Source organism: Ostrinia nubilalis, chromosome 13, assembly GCF_963855985.1.
Source record: "Ostrinia nubilalis chromosome 13, ilOstNubi1.1, whole genome shotgun sequence".
Classification (NCBI taxonomy): domain Eukaryota; kingdom Metazoa; phylum Arthropoda; class Insecta; order Lepidoptera; family Crambidae; genus Ostrinia; species Ostrinia nubilalis.
Window position 1 is genome coordinate 14163241 of NC_087100.1, and position 27695 is coordinate 14190935.

The 27695-nt window shown below is 35.0% G+C and overlaps 1 protein-coding gene across 1 annotated transcript in view; it reads left to right on the forward strand.

Annotated features, from left to right (window-relative positions):
• The window catches only part of LOC135077344 (lysophosphatidylcholine acyltransferase), a 49147-nt gene that overhangs the window by 515 nt on the left and 20937 nt on the right, over window positions 1-27695 (forward strand). Inside the window, exons 2-3 of the mRNA XM_063971869.1 lie at window positions 3775-3920; window positions 20141-20367. Of these exons, the coding sequence (XP_063827939.1) occupies window positions 3775-3920; window positions 20141-20367 (373 nt within the window). The remainder of the gene's footprint in view (window positions 1-3774; window positions 3921-20140; window positions 20368-27695) is intronic.

Genomic DNA, 27695 nt, shown 5'->3' on the forward strand with positions numbered 1-27695 from the left:
AATCAGAATGTAGGTAGTACATTACAAAGTACCTACAAAGAAAAATAATTTATTAATTCAAGAAGTGTTGCTAATAATGGAGCCATTCAAATTATACGATTAACAAATATTGTTTCAAAACCCAATTTGGTTGGGTTACGTCTTTGCAGGACCTTGTGATGATCCTGAATTGAATACTAAACAGAACATAGCCTTGAGCAATTACAATAATGCCCCATCTAATGAAAATCCTCAGGGAAAACGATTCAATGTGTCAGTACAGAGCATACTGATGACTTATGTAGAATATTTTATACCATAAAAATTAACAAAACTACATTAAAAAAACTTAAAAAAAAACTACATTATCTAAACAAACAAAATTAAATGAAAATGTACAGAAAATTTTAGTTGGACGAGATACGTAACAGAAACACGTCGCATAGGTAGGTACGAAATAAATAACCGGAAGATTGAGTTGTGCTGACTGCCGAAACGGGTTTTTCACATAAGTTGAAAATTAAATATAGGTAATTTACGCGAATTTGTAATTTTAATGCTAAAAACCTGCCGTTAAAATTTATTGACTTTACAAGATAAAAAAATAACCTACCTACTAGAACTTCAAAACATGACGTTCAAAAAGCACTTACGCACCCTACTATTTATTTAACTGTAAAAATGAACAGGTCTTTTTGAGAAAATTATGCTTTTGTGATTTGGCAAATTATTGATTCGAAAATTATGATAAATAAAATGACTAAGAAAAAGTATAACTTCAAAATCGATTAACACTAAAGTCAGCACCGACCAAAAATTTAAATAACTATGAACAATGTAAAGTCGGACAGATTTTTTGCCAGTAAAGATTTTACAAAGAATGCTGATAAACGTAAAATGCAAACTTGTTTGAATGAGAATTACGGTGAAACATGATTTAACCCACGTCATTAAAAAGTTGAAATATTTTTTGAGCTCAAGAATATAAATATTTTAGAAGAAATTTTTGAGATGATCTAGATAGGTCCCTGTTTGTATGGAGTTCTCAAATTTGGATATCAATAAGAAGGTTATTTGAGTACCTACATAAAATATTTATTTAGGCATTGATTGGGTCTACCTTATCGTTCAATAAATCAAGTAGACATCATAAACATAACAAGACATCAACTTTCGCCGAACAGTGCAGATATCTACTGTGTTCGTTGAGGTAATAGTTAAACAGGAAATAATTACTAAAAACGGTTTAATGTGAACGCTGGATGTTGGTCTTAAAGTTATACTTAATGTGACGTAATGTAGAAGGAAAGTGAAAGCGAAATAAAGATTATGGCAACAACTCTTTGGCACGATCATAACGACTCGTGACTGGTGTCAAGAAATAGCGCGTGCACGCGTCAGGTAGGGTAGCGACTAAGGAATCAAATCGGGAAAACTGGAAATGTTGCATCATTTAATTTTGAAAATGTATAAAGTGCCCTGAGACTAATGAAAAGTCATCATTCTTATGCCAAGAACATGGCATCAATTTAAAGCTAGGTAGCCAATTTTTAGGCATGAGGAAATTATTTAAAAACTGACTCATTCAAATTGTTCATGCAGCATGTCCTCTACCATTCTGACGTAAATGTGCGTGAGTTAAATTTTACTAGTTGAGTCAAAATGATGCAACGAATTAATTAGAAACGTCATTATTAATTGTAAAATTTTCTAAAAAGAGTGAAATTAACTATGTATTTAAAAAAGTTAATCACAGAAGTATGCGAGAGAGTACCTAGCTACTAAAATATAACGGGGATTTTGTGAATGAAATACAAATAGATAAGAGAACCATGCGGGTTCCACGGACTTTACATCATTACTCTCTGACGCCGACAATGACCTTTGCAAGTGCCAAACATCCAGTGTTTACATAACACATTTTGGGGACGCGATGTTTGACTACAATCAACGACTATGGAAATGTTTGGTAATGATGGATTGGAATCATACGACGATATTAGTGGTAAAAGCAAAATTTTCATCTGGGTACTTTTCTTAAATTTTACGCTGAATGCTAAAAAAAACAACAGTGTAATCTTTTTAAGTATTAAAAAACTCAATCAGTGAACTGACTGTCTTAAACTTTACCTGGTACACGAAAGCTTCAAATTGGGGATAATTAGGACTTAAATCTTTGGTAAACTGGTATCTGTAAACAATTTGGACACTGATTCTTTGAAGATGATTAAGACATTGCATAATTGTTCTGAGAAGAATAAGAAAACTGTAAGACTGGGTATCAATTACGATGATTATAATTAACATAGCTAATTATTATACATATATACATATTTCATAATTCATCTGTTTAGCCCTCAGGCGTATTTGCAGATAACCCATTTACCAGTAATGTTACGTACCAAATGAATCATAACAGCATAATAAAACTAAGAAAACAGAATTCTCTTATTAAAACGTGTGCCAAAAACACATGCTTAGAGAAACGTACATCTAATGAAGTCAAATTTTTCAACTTTACACCCATTTCGTCTCCATTACCATAAAATTTTAGAAGAATTTTGATTAGTGATTTCGACTTTCTAAAAAATTGTAATGTTAGACATTTGAACTTTGAGGTGAAAGTCTAGGTTTTAACTCGTTACATGAAGATGAACGAGGAAGTGATTTATTTCCAATAACAGAGTAGCAAGTGCGCTAATGATTATCAAATGATCTTCTGCCGTGGCCGTCTGAAACATCCTGTACATGCAATACAATAATGACGAGCATGACAACTAATGATTCTCATATTTTTCGATCTCAGATCAAGCCTTATTCAAAAGCTGGATTTACAAATTGGTTGAGAATGAGAGCAGTTTCAAACATGGCAGAAATACAGTTGGTTATAATAATTATAATAAAATGTTTACAAGTAACGCTACAATAATGAGAGTCAGCAGTGAAAGTTCCGTCATCCAATGGATTTGTTAAAGCGTAAGCGGTCAGCCAACCAAGCGATCTTAGAGACAAAACAAATATTGATTTTTCAACGATGTGAACAGCCTACAGAGCAATGAAAGCTTTATGTAATTACCGCGAACTGATTTTACTTTGGTGTTCAGTTTATAATTTGAATGAATATAGATATTTTGTGGATGAAAGTGGTTTTTATTGATTCCAGTCATCAAGTAGGCTGTGATAAATAATGTTTTTAAGATAGAATAATTTTAGCTAGAGCAAACAAAGGATTAGTTCATTGATTGAATCCTTACATTTGGCTAATAAATAATTCATGTAACCTAACCTACATGATACCCAAATGAACATTCATAACTGCAATGATAAAGTTCGCATGTACCGTATGGGTAAACCCATTTACATACAAAAATATGAAATTACCATTAATTTAATAGAAGAAGAAATTTCGTGACTTATTATAGCACTAACAGATATTGATGGTAATGATTTAAAAAAAATATTATTGTCATTAATAATTATTAGTACGGAGCAGTATTTTTCATGAATGAGTCACATAGATTTTAAAGGGATTTGTGAAAGAGATGTAGCCTAATTCAGTTTTAATAAAGCTGAAAACCTGTTACCCGTTGATTGCAAAATAAGTTACTTTCAAGCAACTAAAGAAAATGCAGATAAGTTCACCATCTCTTCGTACCTAACTGTTCTTTTCTCAAATAAAACTTTTTAAGTCTCAGGCGTTGTTCGTGTAGCCGCATTGCGATCGATTCCACTTCTTAGGATTCAACGTTTTATGTTTTATTCAATTTTATTAAAGTTCTTTATTCTTTGTTTCAGACTGCTATCTTCACAGTCATATTGCTACCGTTTCGAGTGATAGTGATATGTTACTTAATAGTAACTGCGTGGTTCCTAGCGTGTATAGGCCTTTATGGTCTAAGTGAGGATGATCTAAGGAAAAAGCCCATGACAGGATGGAGAAGGTTTGTTTTGTTTTTTCCTCTAATAAAAACTCGTTAAGATTACTCTCTGGGTGTGTATAGAATACCCCAAAGAATGGCCAATTAATTATTTATTTTTGAACATAAAAAATTAAACGTAAAGTCTACATAGAATTAATCAAAAATCAATTTACCGGTATTTTCGGGATACTGTGTGCACATCACTATTTACGGTCAAAAATCGAAAATAAAATGGCGCGAAGTCACCAATAGCGATGAGTTTTTATTTTGAAGTAACTTATTAGTAACTGTTTAATTAATATTAAAATAATCATAATTCTCTGACACATCCAGGGGGTACTAAGTAGTAATTGGAGGCTGTTTAATACAAAACAAATTGTAACTCTACTTATGAGACATTAACTGTTTTGCATTGCATTTTAGCTCACGAATTTATAAGTATTGTAGTTTACGCGTGGAAATTATTTTATTGAACAGCCTCAATATATTACTTAATAATTCAAGCTAATTTTAATAAAAACAAAAACAGTACTATAATAGAGATCCTAACACCGCTTGTAATTGTAGTAAACTATCGTTCAAGACTTTGTGAACGACCACGGTTATTTTTAATTTTCCGATTCTCTAAGCTTATGTTCATACGTTGTTCTATTCCGTATCCCATAGTTATTCTGTCTAATCATGTAAGTAGATAAAAACTTTAAAGAAGTAATCGTTTGGTAGAGCCACTACGCGAGAACATAAAGTTATGTAGGTAAACGTATTGATTTCGCTGTAACGAAAATAGGTATAACTCTTTCGTTCGCTGTAACGAAAGAGTTATATTTTCGTTACAGCGAAATCAATACGTTTTGGACAGAAAGTAACATAGCATGCAAGCGGTATTATAGCACTGTTTTATTTCTTAAGATTATGAGGGTAATGGCTAATATTACTTATATTTACAGCTAAGTTAGATTTCGTCTAATGTTTGTGGTCGGCAGATACAGTTGTATGTCAGTCATTAAGTTGAAACTGTGATTTTAGTACTTTTTGTCTGGTTTTCGTTTTGTTTTTGTCTATTGCTGCTCAGCCAGAATGAATGACCTTCGTTAATTTGGGTTATTTATTAAAAACGAAGCCGAATTTCGAGTAGGTATCTTCGTAAATGAAAAGTCACCTTTAATATTTATGTACACTTTAAATCAGAGTGATAGAAGATAATTATTACTGACGCGAAATAAGATGTAAAATCAGTAAAACCTATGAATGCAATAATATATAATAAAATATAATACTTTCAATGTGCTCAGAGAATGCATAACTTTTTAAACCCAAGGAGGTAGGTACCCTACTATAGGTAGACCTCGTTACCTATGTTTCATAATGAGGAGTCGTATAGAGTTTAATACTATCTCGGTACAAGCACAGTACAAGTGCATTATCAAGACAGCACTAATGGAGATTTCAATATCAAAGTAGGTTTTAAATAACAATTAAGCAATAAATACTACGTAGAAGTGTGGTAGAAGTTCGAAGTCTCAAACGTAGTGAAGTGACAATGTTTTCAGGCACTTAGGTATTTCGTCGTACGTCGAGGACAGTATTTAAAATCGATGCTGACTGTAACTAAATTGAAACTGGAAATGGCATCAACCTTTGCTGTCTGACATTGAGACTGCAGGAGCATTGTTGTTAGGAAATGGTTCAAGGCAGCTGTAAGCAGCCATGAAGGCTTTGTCTGTTAACGTTGCGAATTCAATTTTGACGATTTCAACTTTTTGTGCTAGCGCCAATGTCAACGATGTCAACATAGTTTAGGTTTGTTACTGACGCGCCTTGGCGTGTAAATTACATAATTATTATGGATGTAGACTATGTAATATTACGAATAAATAATTTAGAAATTTAAATTTTGTCTCATCTGCTGTATTAAACATGCAACATGTCGTGGTGTATGAACTAGTTTGATATACCTATAGATAAACACTCTATTGTACACCACACCAAACTAGAAAAGAAAGAAATACCCAAAAGAGATGCCACAATTTTTATAGTCGGTCTTATCGATGTGAAGGGATCTCATCCAGAAAACCTAGAGGACAGTTATTGCTTATGGTTTGATTTTGTGCACGGCCCTAAAGCACAAGTCTAACAGCATCAAACTCTTTTTTGTTGCAAAAAAGTCATTACTATGCAAACGGGCATAATAAGCCACAAGGTTACCAGATCTAAAAACCAAAAGAGCCAAATCCTGAGTTAGTATTTTTTTTATTTTTTTTTTATTTTTCTTTATTAAGGAAACAAACAGCATGAGTTTATACATGTGAACTTAAAAAATAAAAACAGTACAGTAGCCTAATCAGTTTCCACAGATAAACTTTACAAGTTAATCGAAAGTTATGCAGAGTGCGAGCAATTTAAAATCACAAAATATAAAAAATGCACAACAAAACCTTACATTCTTAATAGTGGATTAAAAAAAATCTTTATAATAATGAAGTTTGAAATCTATAAACCCTTCAATAGGCGACGAAACTGCGCCAACTTCAAATGAAATATGTCGATATCATTGTAAGCATCATTATACTTATTACTAGCTCTTATAAGAAAACTGTTACATCTGTAATTAGTCTTGCAAACAGGGGTTGAAAACGTGAACTTACGCCTCGCGCCAGGTCTAGAACATTTCAGAGCCAGACTGCTTAACAAGAAAGGAGAGTCGACTAATCCGTTGAGTATTTTAAATAAAAATATTTGATCTTTGTGCTCTCGGCGAACCAGTAAGGATTCAATTTTATTGGAATCAAAGTTCCCAAACCTGTATTTTAAACGTTTTACAAACTTATTCTGAATTCCCTCCAACATGTTAATATACTTGGAATACATCGGGTTCCAAACAGGCGATGCATACTCTAACTGAGAGCGAACGTAAGAGTTATAAAGTAAAATTAACGTGTTAGCATTTTTAAAATCAGTACTTTGACGCAAAATAAATCCAAGTAATCTATACGCTTTTGCTATAATTATATTATGGTAACCCCACGCCACACATGAACTAACGTGCAATATTCTCTTTTCATTTAGTTTTACAAGATTTTTATTTACTTTCACTTATTCCGGTAACTTGGAGTTCCACGACCTGTGTATGTAATTGAGTGCACTCTTCAGCACACGAGAACGTTCTGTTGCAAAATGACATCTACTTGCATTACGTTGGATTTGCCACCATTTATATTCTTTTACAAATTGAGGATGCAATACAATATTAGACCGAGATGATAATTTTGTTGAAGATAAAAAGATAGAAAGACACGGTTCTTAACGCGACATTTACCTTTACATAATGTAACTCAGTCATAAATATCGCGTTAAGACCCGTGTCTTTCTATTTTAGTTGAAATGGAACGCGAAAGTTTAAAATCTTATAAAAGATAATAATTAGCTTATAAAAAATACATTCAATTAGATTAATTTTTAATTAACTAGAATACCCAATTTTGTTTAAAAATACATTTCAGGCAATCAAACTGATTTCGTATTTCAGAGCACATTAAATCGTCAGTACTGGCAGTGTTCTTATAAAATCTGACACTAGGGTTGTGACCTCAGCTGAATACCCATTTACTATGCTTAATGCACGTTGCAAAGCATGGATGCTGTACATTAACCACGATATTAGCCACTTGTGTAGAAAAAAATCATTACCTACCAGTTCACATGAACTTATTCCTAATTAAGTAAGTAAATAATGTTTCCAATCAATAATTATTATGCGAGCGGCGCCGCCGGCGAATGCTATATAAATAAATTAGCGTAGTGAGAGAGCGTCTGAGCGCTAAGCCTCCATCAAATAGGTACCGTTACCCAACCAAATCGTTAGCAGCCGTAATAAAAACGTTATTTTAGTTGTATTCATCGCATTTCAAACATAAATTAGTGTAAATATTATTGATATTTTAAGGTAAAGAATCGTTTGGACTCACCTATTGCTGGAACTGAAGTAGATTCTGAAAAAAAAAGAAAACTCATTTATTTTTGCAAATACGCTTTTTAAAAGCACTTTTAGACGTCCCAATATTAACCCTACCACTGCTTCAGGACAATAAATGGGCCAGTGCTGAGAAGAAGCAGCGCAAGAAACTCAGTCACTATTGTCAGCCTCCTTTTCAAGGGTTTACAGTCTTTAAAATATACAAATTATAGTCATAAGTATTAAAACTGTAAAACGTTTATAATACATATAAATAAAATAAAACGTTCGTCTCTACAAAGATAGTGTACTGTTGGACAATACGCGAAGACCTTAAAATATTGGTTCTACATGTAAAAAGTTGGAGAGTTGTACTTAATGCTTCTTTGAATGCCTTCTTCAAGTAATTAAATGCAAACAATTTTGGTCCCTTATGTCAATTGACACTGTTAAACATGATTTTTAGTCAATTTGATATTAGTCCACGTATTGAGTTTAGTTACCTTGGTACTATTTCTTAATATATGGTTTAGGTTTTAGGTGCGCACTGTTGTTTGTAAGCCCATCCGCGGCATGGCATTTACTCAATCCAACTTTCTTATGAATGTGTGTCAGTCTCGGCACCAATAGGCTCGTAGGGTTACCACCTCTTCATAGCAGTTAGATAAATTAACATACATTGATCAGTGTGCTCATGAGTTTACATTAGGTGTGCTCGTTAGCGACTGCGTAAAAAATAAAAAAATGACGTTAAATGTATGACAGATTGTATAGCGCCCTTAGCGGCTAATTTCTAGAACTAAAATTTTCATACATTTTTTTGCTCGTACACCTCGCACACCTAATTTAAATGTAAACTCATGGTAAGCACACAGATAGGAAACCTATTTACAGTAAAATATAAACTGGAGTTTAATGTTTCTGTAAGCAGTGTTTATTTTTAGATTTGCTATCAATTTTAAATCAAACACTGAAGATTAGATAGATTAAGATAGATTCATTGCTCAGCGAGAAATGGTCATGTCCATTGGGATCTCTATAAGGGATAGAATCTGGAATGAGGTCTTTCGACAGAAGACCAAAGTAATTAAAGACAAAACCCGTGGCATGAGTAGTACCTACTACAATGTCTACAATGTAGGTCATCATAATGTTGATAGATTTAGATGTTTTATAGTCAAGGGTGTCGATTTCTATATCGGATAATCAAGGTTGGTTTAAAAGTAGTTAGAAGTTGGCAGCCCTACGCTCGATGGCGATTTCTTCGTGACCTTGATGACGAGACGACACGAGGTCATCTGTGACGCCTTCAACGACTCTATGTGACATGGCATCAACTCTATGACATACACAAGTAACATCACCATACTTTAGTTAGTACAAAAAATGGCACTATCTATGTGACATGGCACCAATTTTTCACGTCATTATAACATAGTTGTAGAAATCGGACAATACATTTGTTGCAAAATTACTCCTAATATAATACAACAATAAAAGACGCTGCTGTATTCGACTTGACGTGCCATCGTCGACGAGTATTCACGGATCTTATAATGTAAAAATCTGTAAGAAGAAAAACAGAAAAAAAAAGTCATTTAGGACCTTTCACTGGCAAGGAATAGAGTATTATTTCATGTTAATTTCATAAAATTTCCGTTCCTTTACAATCTCTTTCATCTCCTTCAATCAATTATCCATCCACCAATATTGCTTTTATTCTTTTTTAAAAGGTTTTTTAGAGAGTTTTCTTGCCCTAATTTCAATAAATAGTAACAAAATATAGTATTTATATTTAGTCACAAATGTTAGTTTTTCACGCATTTAATAAATAAGTAAACGGTTGAACATTTAACGGTAATAGTGCGTACATTCTGACTACTTGAGATACAGCTTACCTAGTTCAGGTGTCAGCCCATCATAGCCAATGTTTTAGTGTAAACTAGCATAGTTATGTTTTAGAATGTAAAATGTATAAGTAACCACCTTGTTTGTATAACGGTTATGGTGAGAAATAAACGATATTATTATTGGTCTCAACATAGGCGTGTTGCGTCAGTTCATACTGGCAACAATCGAAAGTTGTCAAAATCCAATCTATTTTTGGATTTCGCCAATCTACTAACGTTTTATGGCTATAACTGCTACTACAGTTATTGTTATGGCATAGCATTTTGAATTTTTGATGCGTCAGTCCTCTGAGCTATGAAGTCTTTAATTATATTATTTACTAGCTTTTGCCCGCGGCTTCACCCGTATGAATTTTAGTTTGTCACAGATAAATTATAGCCTATGTTATTTTGGGTTATAAACAATAATACTGTAAAGTTTCATCGAATCCGTTCAGTAGTTTTTGCGTGAAAGAGTAACAAACATTCAGACATCTAAACTTTTGCATTTATAATATTAGTAGGATAATCAAAGTATAGTACGAGTAAAACTCGATTCATCTCACGAAGTTTTCGCTTATTCATGTTTTAATGACCCAACTTTTAACTGTAACCCGCAATTATAATGTTTATGGTGGTGGTAGAGCTACGGGACCGTTAAAGTGTAGAGCCTAGCATTATTTATCTGTGGTAGAGCGATGCTTGACACACATCCCTGTCACCGATGTTCACTTGACATCGCTTGACATCAATTTCTTACGCATGATTATTTGAAAATTGCACTTAATGTCTTATTTGCGGACAATTTTTTGTAGTTAGGGTTAGTTCAAAATCAATAATGAGATGCTTGACATCAATTTGTTACGCATGTTATTTGAAAATTGCACTTAATGTCTTATTTGCGGACAGTTTTTTGTAGTTATGGGTTAGTTCAAAATTAATAATGAGATTTGGCTAGAATCTTGCGTGTGCTAAAACATAATGAGGCAGGCAGACCGTAGTGTGTTAGTGTGAAAGTTATTAAACTTCGCCAGTAGTAGGTAGATAATGTCAACGTGAAATTGTGAACTCCGTCAGTGAGATTGTGAACTAACGTGATTATAATCTAAGTAGGTACGTCAGATTATAATCTGACTGAATATTCATAATTTTACAAAGAGAGAGCTTAGAGGTCACATTTTTTTATTCTAAAACAAATGCAAAGATGTTTGCTTAAATTTTTTTACTTATTTTTTATAATTTTTCCATGAAAAACGGTAATTTAACCTTTGTTTCTACGGCGCAAGTAGCACAAAAAGACTTAGACGCTTTGTTTGGTTGGTTTCAGTGTAACTTATTAACTCTAAATATAGCCAAGACCAATTACATAATATTTAGCGCCAAAAATAAGCAAATCTCCCATTTTGATCCGTTAACCATCAATAACGAACCATTAAACCAAGTAAAATCTGAGAAATATCTGGGTCTTACGCTTGACAACCGCCTCACCTGGAAACCTCACATCGAAAAGACTCGTTCTAAATTAACATCCCTTATGTCTATTCTCCGTGGCAACGTTCGCTGCTTCCCCATGTCTGTTCGGTACACTATATACAACTCCTTAGTGAAACCCCACCTGGATTATTTGATCGAAGTTTACGGTAGCGCTCCCAAAACGAACTTGAAAAAACTACAAACATCGCAAAACAAAATTATAAAACTACTGTTCCAATTTCCCTACTTAACACCAACAACAGAAGTCTATAGGAAAACCGGCTTAATGTCAATAGCTCAAATGTATAAATTTAATACATGTTTACTTGTACATAAAATATTAAGAAAAACTATTCACACACAACTATCATTTATAACAAAATCACAATCACAAAAGCGTTCCTTAAGAAGACCTTACGATATTCAATTACCGTCACCTAGAACCAATTATGGCAAGAAAAATATAATGTACGAGGGGGCACAACTATTTAACGGGCTGCCAAATGATATAAAAAATACGCAATCTTTTTTCTCGTTTAAAAAGAAATTAAAGCACTACATTACAAAACACTTTTTAGAATTCTCGTGAAAAAAAAAAAAAAAAAAAAATCAATCTGGTTCATTGTACGAGCACATTCATTCATTCACATTCTCGCGTTTTTATTAAAAATTCTACTCGTAATGTAAGAAAAAAAAAAAAAAAAAAACCGGTCACATAGCAACTGTGATAGCAACTGTTGAGCGTTACGTAATGGAAGCCAAGCAGGTTGCTGGTTTTGTAGTTGCAGTGTGGGTAGGTTAAGATTAAAACTACACTTGAATTTGAAAAAATATAGCATTTGAGCGGTTTGTTATTATTTTATTTTATTTTAACTTCATTATTTTCTGTACCTAGTTTCATTTAATACATAAATGAAACGAGCTTGTCTGTTGCGTGCACTTGCTGCTTATTTATTATAAAGTGTATTCTGTATTTTTCTTATAAGTGAATATAATTGTATTCTTTTAGAAAAATAAATATCTAAAACCAAACCATAATTTCATTGCCTCTCGCAGTGCTCCACATTTTGCATTTGTTTTCCTCGATTGGCTATTTGGTGCATACATGCAATGGTGTAAGGTTTCGCCACCACACTCACTTGCAGTAAACTTGTATACAGTTGTATTATCATGAAACGGCTCAACAAATTGGTACTTAGGTAGACTATACAAATGAGAAAGCTTTTTCTGTTTGTTTGTTTACCTACTTAGTACGCTAAAATTACTCGTATTTAAATTAAATCAAATAAAAATAAACTAGCGACCCGCCCCTGCTTTACACAGGGTCTACATGTATTATACTTAAAAACCTTCCTCTTGAACCATCCACTCTATCTATTAAAAAAACGCATCAAAATTCGTTGTGTATTTTTAAAGATCGCATACATAGGGATAGACAGAAAAGCGATTTTGTTTTATAATAAGTATGTAGTGATGTCACTTGAAAAAATAATTCCAAACTCATTCTATGACTTATCGAAATGAAGTAATTAGATATACGTTACGGAGGGCCCCTACTTAGGAGGGCCTATACTAATTGTAATAACAGATTCATTCTTCGAATGTATTGAAAGTAACATCATATAAGACTATGCATTTTTGTTGCATTATAGCGCTTATTCCAACTACGTAAGAGACCGCTCTGTTGTACTTGATGTGCCTGTGATCTTCTGTAGGGCACAACGGATGATTGAGAAAGCATTGGAGCTCCCGCTGTGCATATAATGCATACTATTGAATCAGTTGATGAGCTATTAGCAAAGAAATCAGTATAGAGTCATCAATCTACTGATATCATCATCATCTTGGTGGCAACAATAGACCAACGGTGAAAAAAATTGTTGTGAAGCTGTGAGGTTCACCAGCATAATACATAATATGTATCATTCGTTATCATCAAACCTTCCGCCTCATACTAATTAGCTAAAAGGTGAACATAAAGTTTACTGTTGCTTTATGTTGACACATTTTAGCTTTTATTGTGCACAATGTCACTTCTTATCAATTGATGATTTTGTGAAATGAAGGAGACAAAATGACAAAAGGTTTTAGTTATAATATATTATCTCCTACATCCATTGAAATTCTTTATTTTTAATCAAATTTCCAAAAAGTAGGTACATAAGGATCGAAGACTGAAAAATCTAGAATAGATTTTAATAAGATTACTTCCTAATATCATTTAATTATTACAATATTTTTTTTTTGTGACAGGAGGCCAACTAGCAAACAATCTTAGCAATATCCTTTTTTCTCGTCACAACCGTTACCACCTTAGACCTCACATGTAAAAGAGAGATCGTGATTAGCAACAACAACAATTAATTCAAGTGTTTCGCCGTGGAACTGTTGTGGCGAAGTGAAAGGGCTGACACAAGCAAACGCCAAATGCCGGCCGGACCGTGTCTGCTTCGAAATACAAACCCATCAACTTAATGACCATCTATTCAACCTATGTATTATAGCAATGTGAAGGATATAGATTACAGATATGTATGATATTAAAATTTATTGTCATCACCATAATGTTATATGGGGTAGTTAAATAAGGCTTTAGGCTACATAATATCATTATGGACTCTGTCGTGCATATTGAAATTAGAAGAGAAAAGTCACGCAATATTGGTAAAGTCCAAGGTTCCATACTGTCGGTATTTTGATCCCTAAAACTGTTATTACAAGTTAAGGCACATAGAGTTAAGTAAGCACTGTATCATATTATGTAAATAGGAGCGATTTTCCGACAAATTATAGTTCGCTGGTTATTATAATAAAGGAATTTATTAGATAAGCATAATAATTATGCAAGGTAATTGCAATGACAATGACATACACATTAATTTGGCTATCTTATCTTATTTCTTACTAATATTATAAATGCGAAAGTTTGGATGTCTGGATGTCTGGATGTTTGTTGCTCTTTCACGCAAAAACTACTGAACGGATTTTGATGTAACTTTACAGTATTATTGTTTATAACCCTGAATAACATATAGGCTATAATTTATGACGATCTGTGACAAACTAAATTTCACGCGGGTGAAGCCGCGGGCAAAAGCTAGTAATAAATAAAAATTAAATTAAATCTTCTCTCTCTATGATAACGTTTTTCTTAAAGTACGAGTCTACTAAGCTGATTCGTTTTTTTCTCATTGATCATTACCAAATACTCATCTATACTAACATTATAAAGAGGTAAAGAAAGACAAATATACAATATTTGTTAAATTGTAAGGGGTAATTTCGGCATCTACTGAACCGATTTTAAAAATTATTTCACCAATAGAAAGCCACATTATTGCTGAGTGTCATAGGTTATTTAAAAAACCGATAAATTCCCATTGGGGGAGGTCTTTGTTCAACAGTGGACGTCCTATGGCTGAAATGATGATGATGATGATGATGTTTACCAAATTGTTGTAAATACCAAAAGGTGTTGTTGTTTTTTTTATCGTGGGGAAGCTCAATAGTGCCGTGGAACCTCAACGTCACTCTTCTACTCTAAAAAACTAGTCAAGAAACTTGATTAATGATGGAAGCGGTCACTGAAAGTAATATACGATCCACGATTGTAATCATGTCAACTGTTTGAAATGTTGTTACGTTAATGACGAAAATCAGTTAGGAAAGTCCATTAATCATCTGTGGTACTGCTTCTGTAACAGTAACTATGAGTGGGCTGTATCGTTGAAATGTTAGTAAGTAAACACAATCTAAGGCTGAGTTGCACCACCTAACTACAACGATAACCGGTGCTTTTTGTATGGAGTTTGACAGATTTCTGACGTTTGTCAAAGTTAAAGTGAGATGGTGCAACCCGGCCTAAGTAGTTTTTTGATGTGAACCAGTAGGTTAATTAGTAAATTTAACGTCGGATTGCTATAATAATTATAGTATAATTAATCCCAATCAAAATCCACCACCCGTCAATGAGGATCATTTCGATTTTTAGCTGTGAATGCAGATTTATAGGGCTAAGAAATCCTTAATACACAGTCCAAAAATTTTTGTTCTACGACAAAAATTGACGAAGTTATGGCCAAATTACTAAAAAAGTTCACTGACCGCCCGGCGCGGGGACGATGACGTCACTATATCCGATCCGAACGCTGCCGGCGTACTGCGTGGATAGAAAATATTTTTTTCTAGCCAAACTATCAGTTTTAGAGAAAAACTTGTAATGACATTTATTCATCAGAATAAAGTAAGCTATCGATAGGTAATTTAAAAAAATAGAAATTGTGAAAAATACCGCAAAAAATCCATACGCTCATACGATTCAATGGAATGCAGAGACGCGATTGGGGTCTCCGCGGTGGTATATTTGGCGATTTATTCAAATAAAGTGTTCATAAGTGTTGTTAGAGTCATAATATCTTCTTCCAAGTAAAATATAAAAATGTATAAGTATTAATTTATTTACTTCTAACAATAAGGTATAGCTGAGGCAGATACACTCTGCCTAGGCTACAAGACATTGCTATGAAGATCATTTCGATGTAGGTACACGCAATACCTACCTGTTATTTAGTTTTTCTGAGTTAAACCTACGTACCTACCTATCTATTCGCCGTTCCCATGGGCGGGCCAGCTGCTGCAGGAAAGGACAGCTGCTCCCTCCTGGAAATCTATTTAATCTTAGCCTAGAAGCTGGGTATGACTCCCCCGCCCCCCTCCTCTCCCCAGGTCATAAGCTGGGCATGACTTCCCCCTCGGCCAGAAGTTGGGTATGATTTACCCCTCTCCAGGCCCGAAACTGGGTATGACTTGACCCCTCCCCCTCCCCCCAGGTCAGAAGCTGGGTAAGGCTTGCACCTCCCCCCAGGCCATAAGCATAAGCTTGATATGACTCCCCTTCGGCCAGAAGCTGGGTATGACCCCCCCCCCCATGCCAGAAACTGGGTATGACCCCCCCCCCATGCCAGAAACTGGGTATGACCCCCCCCCCCATGCCAGAAATGCCAGAAACTGGGTATGACTTGTCCCCCCCCCCCAGGCCAGAAACTGGGTATGACTTGACCCCCCCCCCCCCCCAAGGCCAGAAGCTGGGTAAGGCTTGCCCCTCCCCCCAGGCTATAAGCTGGGTATGACTTATCCCCCCCCCCCCCCAGGCCAGAAACTGGGTATTAGCATCATATTATGTATTATTATGTTCAATACAAACAATCATTAAGTTACACTCACCCCCAACCGCGTCTCCGCATTGCATCGAATCCTATGAAAATGTGGTTTTTGGACATAGCGATACTTATTTTTCACTATTTTTATTTTTAAAAATTACTGGTCGATAGGTTACTTTATTTTGATGAATAAATGTTATTAAAAGTTTTTTTCTAAAACTGATAGTTTAGCAGGAAAAAAATATTTTCCATCCCAATAGTACGCCGGCTGCGCTCGATTCGGATATAATGACGTCACGCGGCCCTGCGTACGTTGACTTTTAGCGGCAAAAACGGCCTATGTTTATTACTTAATATCTTCGTAAGTAATGGTCCGATTTGGATAATTCAAAAAGATATATCTTTCTTATGTCTTAAAGATTAACGTAGATACTAGTTTTATTGAATTTTCTACAACAGTACTGATCCTCATTGTCAAAATACAACTTGTTTTCGATGATCCATGATATTAGATGCTTTTACTCTTTCATTTTGTTTAAATAGTCTTATGAACAATAATGAAAATTTAATAATATCGAAAACTGATATTTTGACTAAAACAGATTGAAATTTGACAGTTGAAGGACCGATTTTGTTTGGGGTTGATTGTAGCAATCCGCCGTAAGTAATTAACAGCACAAAACTTTACATAGTTTTAATAAATTAATCTCCGGTTTTGTACATAAAATAGGAGAATCTGTGACCGTACTTATAGGACTCACCCAACAGAAACACTATTGGATTTCGCAGTTTTAGGGTTTTATGAAATTTTGGAGAACAATATTAACCGCTTTAGTGCTTGAAGATTTATGTTGCCTACTAGAATACTAAAGTAAGACTCGCACTTTGGCATTTCAACTGTCACTAAAAATGAAATAGAGACAAGTGTGCATGTAGGTCATAATGTTAGCAGGGTCATCTCTAGCATTATTGAAATTATTAGACCGATGCTAAAACCTTCCATGTTGTGGGAAAGTTGCAAGATTTATAAATTCCGGAACGATGGAAAAAGCCATCGCAAAGAGAAATTTCTTGCATTAGCTACCTACTATGTGTATGCGTGTTATGATGTCACTAGCTATGTCTGCGACTTCGTACGCGTGAAAATTGTTTGAACATTTTTTCCCTATATTTTTCCTTTCTGCGTTTTTGAATGAAGTTCTCTTTCTTTTCAAAAATAATGGAATGTTTTCTTTAAGTAAAATTTTCTATCTACAGTATTCAAAAATATTACTATGAGGTCTCACAGTGCGCGTCGCACAGACGCATAGCGTGACACACGAACCAATCACAGAGCTCTATTTAACGCTGTGCGTTCGATTGGCTGCTTCACTTAAGCAAGCATCGTTTGAAAATACGGGCGTAAGAGTACTTTTCTTCAGGTGGCATTACAAAATTTCACCCTGTATAGTTTTTAGCTTGATGTGGTATTGTCTGTTCAATGTTTATTTTGTACCCTTCATAGCTACACTTCACATTATTTTAATACTTATAAGCAATCAAAACTATTTCCTTATCGTTTCTATCGTCTTATCATGTTCACTTATATTCAGTTGGAGTACTGTTACAATGTTACAAAGCAATTTATATCTGTAACTACTTCTTTGATGGCCATTTTAGACACATTTCATGATATATCAATTTTACCTTCAATTATAGGTGTTGGAGATAATAATACCCATGGGAAAGGTGCTTATGGGATGAAATTTGACCTGAACGAATTCTCATGGTGGCATTTAGTCGATACTTTGATCAACCCATCAACCCATTAACGATTTGTTTTCTCTGTTATTTTTATATTTAATGGTTTAGTTTAGTTGTAGGTAAAGTTCAATGTTAATGGAGGAAAGTTATTTTGTGGTAGATGGATGTGACTTTACTAAATGATCTATTCCATTTTGATCACCTGGATTTGATTACCCAGGTGATCAAAGTGGATTCCAGGTGACACTTTGGTGTCCTTTGATCATCCATGGGTAAGTTCACCTAGGTTATCAATGTGGACTTCCTTTCTATGGGTGATCAAAGGATACCAAAATCATCTGGGTGATTAAATCCAGGTGATCAAAGTTGAATAGACCTACTAAATGGGTTACTCCATAGAGTAATGTTATTGAATTTCTGTTGCTGTCTTTCTTTCTAGTTGAGTGACAAGGATAGATAGAATTTTCATTTAAAAGAAAAAGTTGACTTTGAAATATTCAATGAAAACTAAAGATTAATAAATAACATTAAATTACTTAGATTTATAATGAAAACAGACAAACTTTTAGGTTGACATCGTTGACAACGCTAATTCAATCTCAAAGTTGATTTCATGGTGTTATAATACCTGCCTTGTCTAGCATAAAAAAAAATTAAATAAAAAATAATTTTATTTGCTGTTTCCTACATCCCAATGAGGTTTTGGAAATTTTATTAGACAAAGAGCGGCTTGGTGTCTTCTTCAATCAACATTGATCGAAGTGTAAAATGTACTTCTTCTTTGCCTGGCCCATTCCCATTTTATTTGGGGCGGCCCTCCGTATCAAGCGTCTCCAGGTGGCTCGGTGTAAAATATACTTACTACATAATTTAGATTAAAGCTGGGTTGCACCATCTTACTTTAATTTTGACAAACGTCAAAAATCTGTCAAATTCAATACACAAAACGTTACAGTTACGGTTAAAATTAGGTTGGATTCCGTGGAGGGTAGTTGAACGGGAAGTATGGTCGAGTGGGTTGTCGTATGAACAACCCGCTTTGGACCCGGTGGCGTCTTGAAATCTGCTTACGGGCATACTTAACTCCACGGAATCCATGAAAAATCCAATAGAACTGAAACACCCACGTTCTGTTGATAACTATGTCAATTTTCACTCGACATTGGCAGAAATAAACCTCCCAGAGAGGTTTGGTTGCCATTAAAAAAAAAAATTAGGTGGTGCAACTCAGCCTAAGAGCGAAAGAGCACGCACAAGGTTTTAAATCGACCTACGAACTTATTTTGAGTTCTTCTATTTCATTATACTCGTATAACTTTTCGATGATAGGTATTCCTTCCAATCGCTAGTTGGTGTATAGCTAGTAGAACTGTAAAAGCTTTTTTATCTTTCTGTTTTTTTATTGCGTTCGGCAAGGTAGTACCTAGTTCAAGGTCACAAATTACTCATAGTTATTCGGTAAGTAAAGGAATTCGTAAAGTTTTTTTACCTATAAATAAGGCTGAGTTGCACTATCTTACTTTAACTTTAACAAACGTGAAAAATTTGTCAATCTCTATAGAAAAATAAGCATCGGTTATTGTTATAGATAGTGCCATCCACGAAGACGCGCCCCACCATTCTTCCGCTAATGTTTGAGTGTTATCGGTACACGCTAAATTATCCATGAGTGCACACGCACACTACAATAATGACGCTCGGATTGCTCGGATCAAACTCCCCGCACCCGGCGCTTCCCTCGACCAAAAATTGTTGGGGCGCGTCTTCGTGAATGGCACCAAAGTAAGTTAGTGGAACTCAGCCTAAGCCAATCAAAATGAAAAATAGATGAAATGACTTTTCCATCGTTTTGAGACCAGCAACATTCCAACCTATGTTGTGAGGAGGGATTTTTTTTAATATGATCTTTTGTCTTGCAAAAGATGCTATTGGATTACTCCAGTTGCAAGACGGTGCTACTTTTTGGGATGAGTTGGAATACATTCTATTAAATTCTTTAGGGTACAGTTAACACTTTCGTTTCAGCAAGCTTCGCTTCTCCATCCTGTCTCTAATGCGGCTGGTGGTGGTGGCTGCCGGATTTCACCGGGTCCGCATGCGTGGGAAGCAGCACATCCCTTCGGACCCCCGGGAGGCTCCCGTGGTGGTCATGGCCCCCCACTCGAGCTTCTTCGACGCCATCGCTATAGTCTGTCTGGGGGCCCCGAGCGTGGTGGCCAAAGCTGATACGGCGCGGCTGCCGTTTATTGGACGTAGGTCTTTGGATTGTGGTGTCGAAACTGCTTGAGTTAACTCGATTGTTCTGGATATATTTTAATACTTGGCACGCTCAAAACAGTAAAGGAAAAGTTCATGAGAAATTTCGGTTATGTAGAGTTGTTTTGTGTTCTTTTTTGTTTTGTTTATTTGTTTTGTCTTCTAATATTGCTTGTGATTTTTTTTTCAAAAATGGCTTTCGACTTTGAGACTAGTTATTTTATAAAGTAGTTCCACCACTCTTATTTGGTTTACCATAACAACTTGAATAGTATCAATAATTATTTATAACCGTTCGCGTTGCATAATGTAATTAATTGTAACGTTATTAACGCGATAGTATAATCAATAGCAACTAATAAAATATTATGAAGAGTTATAACATAGTTATAATAAGTTTGCGAATGGATTGTTATGTTTAGCGTTTGATATCGACTAAATATAGGTATGAATCGGCTTGTTGCGCAATAGCGGTACTACATACTGCCTAAAATCAATATCCACAAAAGCGTAGCGGCGAGGTTCGTACCATACTACGTTTGAGAACGTGAATGTCTACAGCTTCCTCATTGGCCCTATAGCAATTCCAAGTATACCATCAATAAAAGCCTAATTAGAGTCATCAAACCTCTCAGTCATTCATTTAGAGCCATTAGAACTTCATAACTATGAGTTGTTTTCTGTGTGTACACGTGTCCCCAGCTGACACATCTGTATCTTCGTAAATATTTATGCTACGATAATGTATTATACCTACCTCAAAAATTACAGTCGAATCCAAATAGCAGGCTTTCCAATTTTCAAGACTTTAGCTCAAATACTGTTAAAACCACGATCAAAAAACTATGTGCGAGCTGCAGTACCGTGTCTCCAGTTGACACATCTGTATCTTCGTAAATATTTAAGCTACATCAATGTTTTATATCTTATAAATTAAAGTCGAATAAAAAAACCCGACTTCAAATCTTTCAAAGCTTTATTTCGAACCGTTTTCGAACTACGTCCCGATATGTATGTGTAACACACGGTGGATTATTTTATTGATGGTATACTTGGAATTGCTCTAGGGCCAATGAGGAAGCTGTAGACATTCACGTCGTTTGAGATGCCTTTTTATCAAACAACAAACGCTCTAAAGGATGATGGGCACTTTTCTATGGAATCTGGGCGTAAAACCAACAGAAATGTAACTACTATTATTTGTTAGGACTTAATATCAGAAATATATTTTCATATAAATAACTACCAAAAACTCCCGGGTTTGCTTGGAAATTGACATAATGTGTAATAGTAATAGGTGCTTTATTGCGCAAACAAAAAATATTATTAATTAATATACTTATCTACTTACATTTTAAATACATTAAGTTATTTATCCATTATTATGTCCAACAGTTCAGGAGTGGGGCCAACAAATGGTATATTTAAACCATGTTCTACATTATAAGCGTAGGACCATACCTAGGTACCATTTAGAGAAATGACATGAACACAGTCATGTTTCAATGGGATTTCTACCAGTTAAGTTGTAGTGTTGTCGCATAATCGATCACGGATCGATTATTAATCGATATTGCCAAATAACGATTTATCGATTAACAATTCGATTAATCGATTTTATTGATTACCATCATTACTATCATTTGATTGTTAATTCAATTCCTTATTTTCAGCAATATAATCGATTATTGCAATCGAATAATCGATTATGATTTATTCGGTATACATACTTACTAAATCGATAGAATCGATTGTAGGATATGATACAATACTCTCAATATGATCGATAAAAGCAATCTAATTGACCTAATACTATTTTTATTATCCTAATGTGATGTGAAATACTATGGAAACTTTGCATATTCAACGACCTCTACAGTCTAATTTTTTAGAAATCAGCAGAAATGTCATCAAAAATGGCCAACTGACATGAAAATATTTTTAGTCTGTGAAGTAGTGATGCGACAAAACCTCTCGTTAATCGCGAAGTGAAATATTGTAGTACTTGCGTATCATCGCCGGGTGATCGTCAAAATACTAAAAATGTGCAACAAAGTCGCAACATTGAATGTGAACTGATTATGACCTTTTCGAGAACAGGAAACAAACTGTATGCACAGATGTAATAAAAAAACACACTGGACAGTAAAACAATCAATGATATCCGTAAAGTTATTAAACTTCAAATAGTTGCAAAAAGTTCTGTTTGACAGTGTTGCTACTAGTGACATCTCGCTCGCTCAGTTCTTTGTTGCTCTATTCCGCTAGGGAGGTAATTTAAGATGCTATCAATGAGGGTTTTCGCGATTGAAAATTCCGCCAGGTGGCAATACGTAGACGCGAGGTCCAAATGCTGCATGATTGGTTATTTTTGACATGACATTGACAGATATGTCAAAATCCACCAATCACGCAGCGCGAGGTCCAAATCCTGCATGATTGGTTATTTTTGACATGACATTGACAGATAATAATATGTCAAAATCCACCAATCACGCAGCGCGAGGTCCAAATCCTGCATGATTGGTTATTTTTGACATGACATTGACAGATATGTCAAAATCCACCAATCACGCAGCATTTGGACCTCGCGTCTACGTATTGCCACCTGGCGGAATTTTCAATCGCGAAAACCCTCATTGAAAGAAGATTTTTATTTTCTTTTATTTTATTTACTTATATAGGAAAATAAGCAATTGAACAATACGTAAGCATAGTTGCATAAAAAAGTAAAATAATTTCGTTTAAATAAAACCGACTAAAAATTAAACTGACTCCGAAAAAGTATACACTAAAAGTAGAAAAATAATTTTACGTTATCTCCAATATTGTCGAAGTTATCGCTGGAAAACTAAACAAAGTATCGTATATTTTTTATTTAAAATTAATCAGTAATCGGAATAAGTGAATACTTAAAATAATATCGATTAAATTTACAGATTATTGTCTATGACTCACAGGTTACAGCACTGATGTGTCAGAGACAAGTCATAGACAATATGGAGATAACACATGATTTTAAACGTCAAGTCAATTTGAAAAGTCTCACAAATTTTCATCGTCCACGTATTTTGCTAAAATAAGTTGTTTTAAAGATTGATTTCAAACTTGTTTAAACGTGAAAATAAAGTTGGTTTCATGGGCTTGTTAAATAATGTGTATGATATTATGAACACGTAAGTGATTATGGTGTAATTGTGTATGAAAGTGTTTGTTTACATCTCTGCTGGATTCTAAAAAATCAAGGTATATCTCCATATCCCGGCGTATTTCAGGATTGTTGTCATACTATGAAATGAAGTACTAGTATTAAGCTTTAATTTAGTATACTTTTTGTTTCTGTTGGTTTAACGCCCAATATGCCCATCATCCTTTTTTTTATAGAGACGAAGTGGCCAGCATTTCATGATAGATCTAAGAGAGAGCCATTCTAAGGGCTGTATTTGATTTGACATAAGAAGAGTGTGGTTACTTATAATATTGACATGGATCTAATATTTATATATATTATTGACTTATTTCTTTACTTGGGTGTCGCGTTAAAAAGATAATTAAGATTCTGTGTCTAAAACAGTTCACTCCAAAATTGGAAAACGAAAGTGAAAATTATTATTTAAGAAATTACGGAATAATGAACTAACGAACTACGTAATCTTCAAACTCCTCACCTTCTATTGTTTTGGATAGTGAACAATGAGTTTCTCAGCGGTTTCGACAGATACGAACATTGGTTGCAGTGGCATGTTTTAAGCACAGTGCAGTAGAAGATAGTAAGCTTGCTCCCCTCAACCTTATCTATGGCGATTTTGTACGAAAATATTTATTGCCTTTAAAGCGGGAAGAACCTGGACGCGGGCAGCACAGGACCGGTCGTTATGGAAAGCCTTGGGGTAGGCCTTTGTCCAGCAGTGGACGTCATATGGCTGAAACGAAAGCTTTTAAAGACACAGGCTGAGTTGCACCATCTTACTTTAACTTTGACAAACGACAAAAAACTGTCAAATTCCATACAAAAAGCACCAGTTATTGTTATTATTACGGTTAAAATAAGATGGTGCAACTGAGCCCAAATCTCTTCTTACAAAATCGGCTACGTTAGTTTTTATCACCACCAAGACTACACTTTTAAATATCATGGGCCAAAATGTTACTAGTCCGGTTTTCGAATTGCTCATCTTTTATCTTATAAACTTTTCATATTAAATCCATCCTTGATTCCAATTCTCAATTCAGAAACCGGGCTATATATTAGCATGTTTCAGATTATAAATATTACTGAAAATCAAATATTCTAAACAATTTTAGCTTATAATACTGTCTCATTCGTATTGGGGAGTAAGCTTACCACATCTAAATATATTGTCATGTGTGTTTGCATTCCGTCGTTAGTCACTATGTTGTTGGTCACTATTTGTTTGTTTGCTTCAATTCCAGCTTTTTTGTTTTTGTTTTGTCGTGCCACAATTTTCAATCTTTTCAGCTTATTGTTCGCTTGTTTTTGCGTTGTTTGATTTTAATTTTCGTTGTAGGCTCTATGTATGCTGTGACGCGTTTTGTTTTTTGTTTGCTAGGTTTTTGTTTTGACTGTGTGTTGTTTTTTGAAAATGCAATTTGAATACTGAAACGAAACTTAATACGTATTTAGGGAACTATTCTGCTCATTTGGGTATGCATTAATAGCTACACCACTAGGGGTGTATTACACACACAATAAGAAAAGGATGCGTAATTATGCAAATTCCGTAAAGTAGAGCCTTTATCATTTTCTTCACCATTGCAATGAAACTTTAGACCATGGTAAAAAGCATATTTTCACAATGGATAAGATAAAAAGTCATAGATATAAAGACTTGGCATTGAGTTTCGTTTCAGTATTCAGTTAATGTTATGTTTTGTCATGCAGACATGCAGTGTAGTTGCCTAAGTAGACGTGTATGCAAGTTAATCGCTACTACAGGCACGTACATAGAACGTAGGGGAGACCAAGGAGAGTTGTGACATTTTTTAGAACTTATTAACTACTAGCGAGCTCGAAACAGTGCGCATTTTTTAGTTTAAGTCTCGAGTTAACAAAATAAATGCTGTTGCGAGCTGATAGTTATTAGGTTTCCAATAATCGACAATGTCACAACACAACCCTCCTCGGTCTCCCCTATGCCATCCCTAATGAAGTTAGCAATATTCATAAAGTTATTGGTAAGGCCCACCACACTGTCATTTGCGTTACTGTTATGTCAATTTAATACTCCATTGTTGTCCAAATGAAGATGATGATGAGCGTACAATCATGAGATGATTCAGAGAGGTAAGTTCTTATCTCAAAGCAGTAACAACTAAAGTTGTTTGTCGAATGCGATGTTCCATAACTGACATTATGTAGTGGGAATCGAAATTAAGTTGTGTGACTATTTGTATTGTTAATGGATCCATTGAATGAGCTTGTAAAATATAGAAATCACTGGGTATATAGTGTAAAAAAATATGTAGGTATTTTCTATTTCACAATGTACTGGTAGGTACTCGACATCACGGGGAAAATTCCCTACTTCACTGCATACTCTTTGTCGGCCGATAGTTTGGTCGGGCTGTTAATCTGTATGAACATGTATGGAAGTGCGCACATTACACCGATTTGGTATCCACCTATTTCTTATACAAATTGAAAGTCGACCCAACTTAAAAATCAACCGTCTGCAGGGAGTTTAAAGCTAAACATATTAGAAGAAGCCTACGCACTTGGTTTCTTTCTGCTGCTATGGTGATATCCCTTAGTAGTACGAGAGCGGACTGTAAGTTACCCTACGTCACTTGATATTTAGATAAACTTCATGGTCCATAGCACACGTTCAGAAAAGTTGTGCTTAGCTTGGGACAATCTAAATATATAAAACTCAAAGGTGACTGACTGACTGACATAGTGATCTATCAACGCACAGCCCAAACCACTGGACGGATCAGGCTGAAAGGCATGCAAGTAGATGTTATGACGTAGGCAGGCATCCGCTAAGATAGGATTTTACGAAACTCCACCCCTAAGGGGATCCACGAGTACGAAGTCGCGGGAGGCCGCTAGTTAACTAATAAACTCCGATTTGGCAGATAGTACAAAGTATCAAGTGATGTAGGGTATCTTACGGTCCCCTCTCGTACTATAGGCATTATAACTATATAATTAAAACAATTAATTCAAACCTTTTAATAGCTGTCCAAACACGTGTTACAATAATGTCGCATTCACTACGACGACATAGCACGTGTAGATTACATAGAGTAAGTCCAAAAATACATGATGCGTCACATAAATACGTATATTGTGTGAATTGTATGAGTTGTATGGACTGTTGGGTGAATGGACCGCGTGACGTTGTGAATGGCAATGCTAATGAGGATGAGTGAGAAGTCATCTCGAATGATGACGATGACGGTTTAGTGGAACAAATACCGCTAGATTTGTTGAGGTAGAGATTTGATTTCCATTTCTTCTGAAATAGTAGGTACAATCAGTATCAAATAGTTCGTAACACCTAAAGTTGCCAAAAGTTGACTTGACTTACTTCTTTGACTTAAGGTCCTATGTCCTCTAGGTGGGGCAGAGGGCGTTCACAACAGTCCTCCATCGCGTTCGGTCTTGAGCTTCGCGCTTGATCTCGCTCCAGGTCTTGCCGATCTTCTTCGCCTCGTCCGCTACAGTGCGCCGCCATGTTTGCTTGAGGTGACCACGTTTGCGTTTTCCTTGGGGGTTCCAATCCAGAGCCTGCTTAGGGATGTGATCGGGATCCCTTCGGAGAGTGTGGCCAAAAGTTGACAACACAAGTCACAACCTTATTCCTTTTACAAAGACGTGTTGCAAATTTTTGGCTACTTTGGGTGTCATGAACTATTTGATGCTGACTGTAGTACAGAAGACAGCACATCAAGTTAAACTTTAGTTTCTTATGTAAGTTGAAATAGGTGCGATATTGCAATGCAAAATGTGAAGTTGATTTGCTGTTGCTGTACAATTTGACAACGTAAAGAAACTTGAAAACTGGTTTTGATGATGATTTATGCTGGATTTCTATATTCAATCCTAATCCAAATTGGACGGATTTGGATTGTCAACTGTCAAATTTTAATATGTTTTTGGCCAAAATATCTGCGGTTTTTGATGTTTTTACATTTTTATATTGTTTATAAGACTTTTAAACAATATTAAAGTGTAAATGCATCGAACATTTTGGAAATATAATCTAAAACTGAATTCAATTTGACAGTTGTAATCCGGATTTGGACAAGGATTGAATATAGGAAACGGGCGTTAATAATTAACATCAAAGCTTCTTTT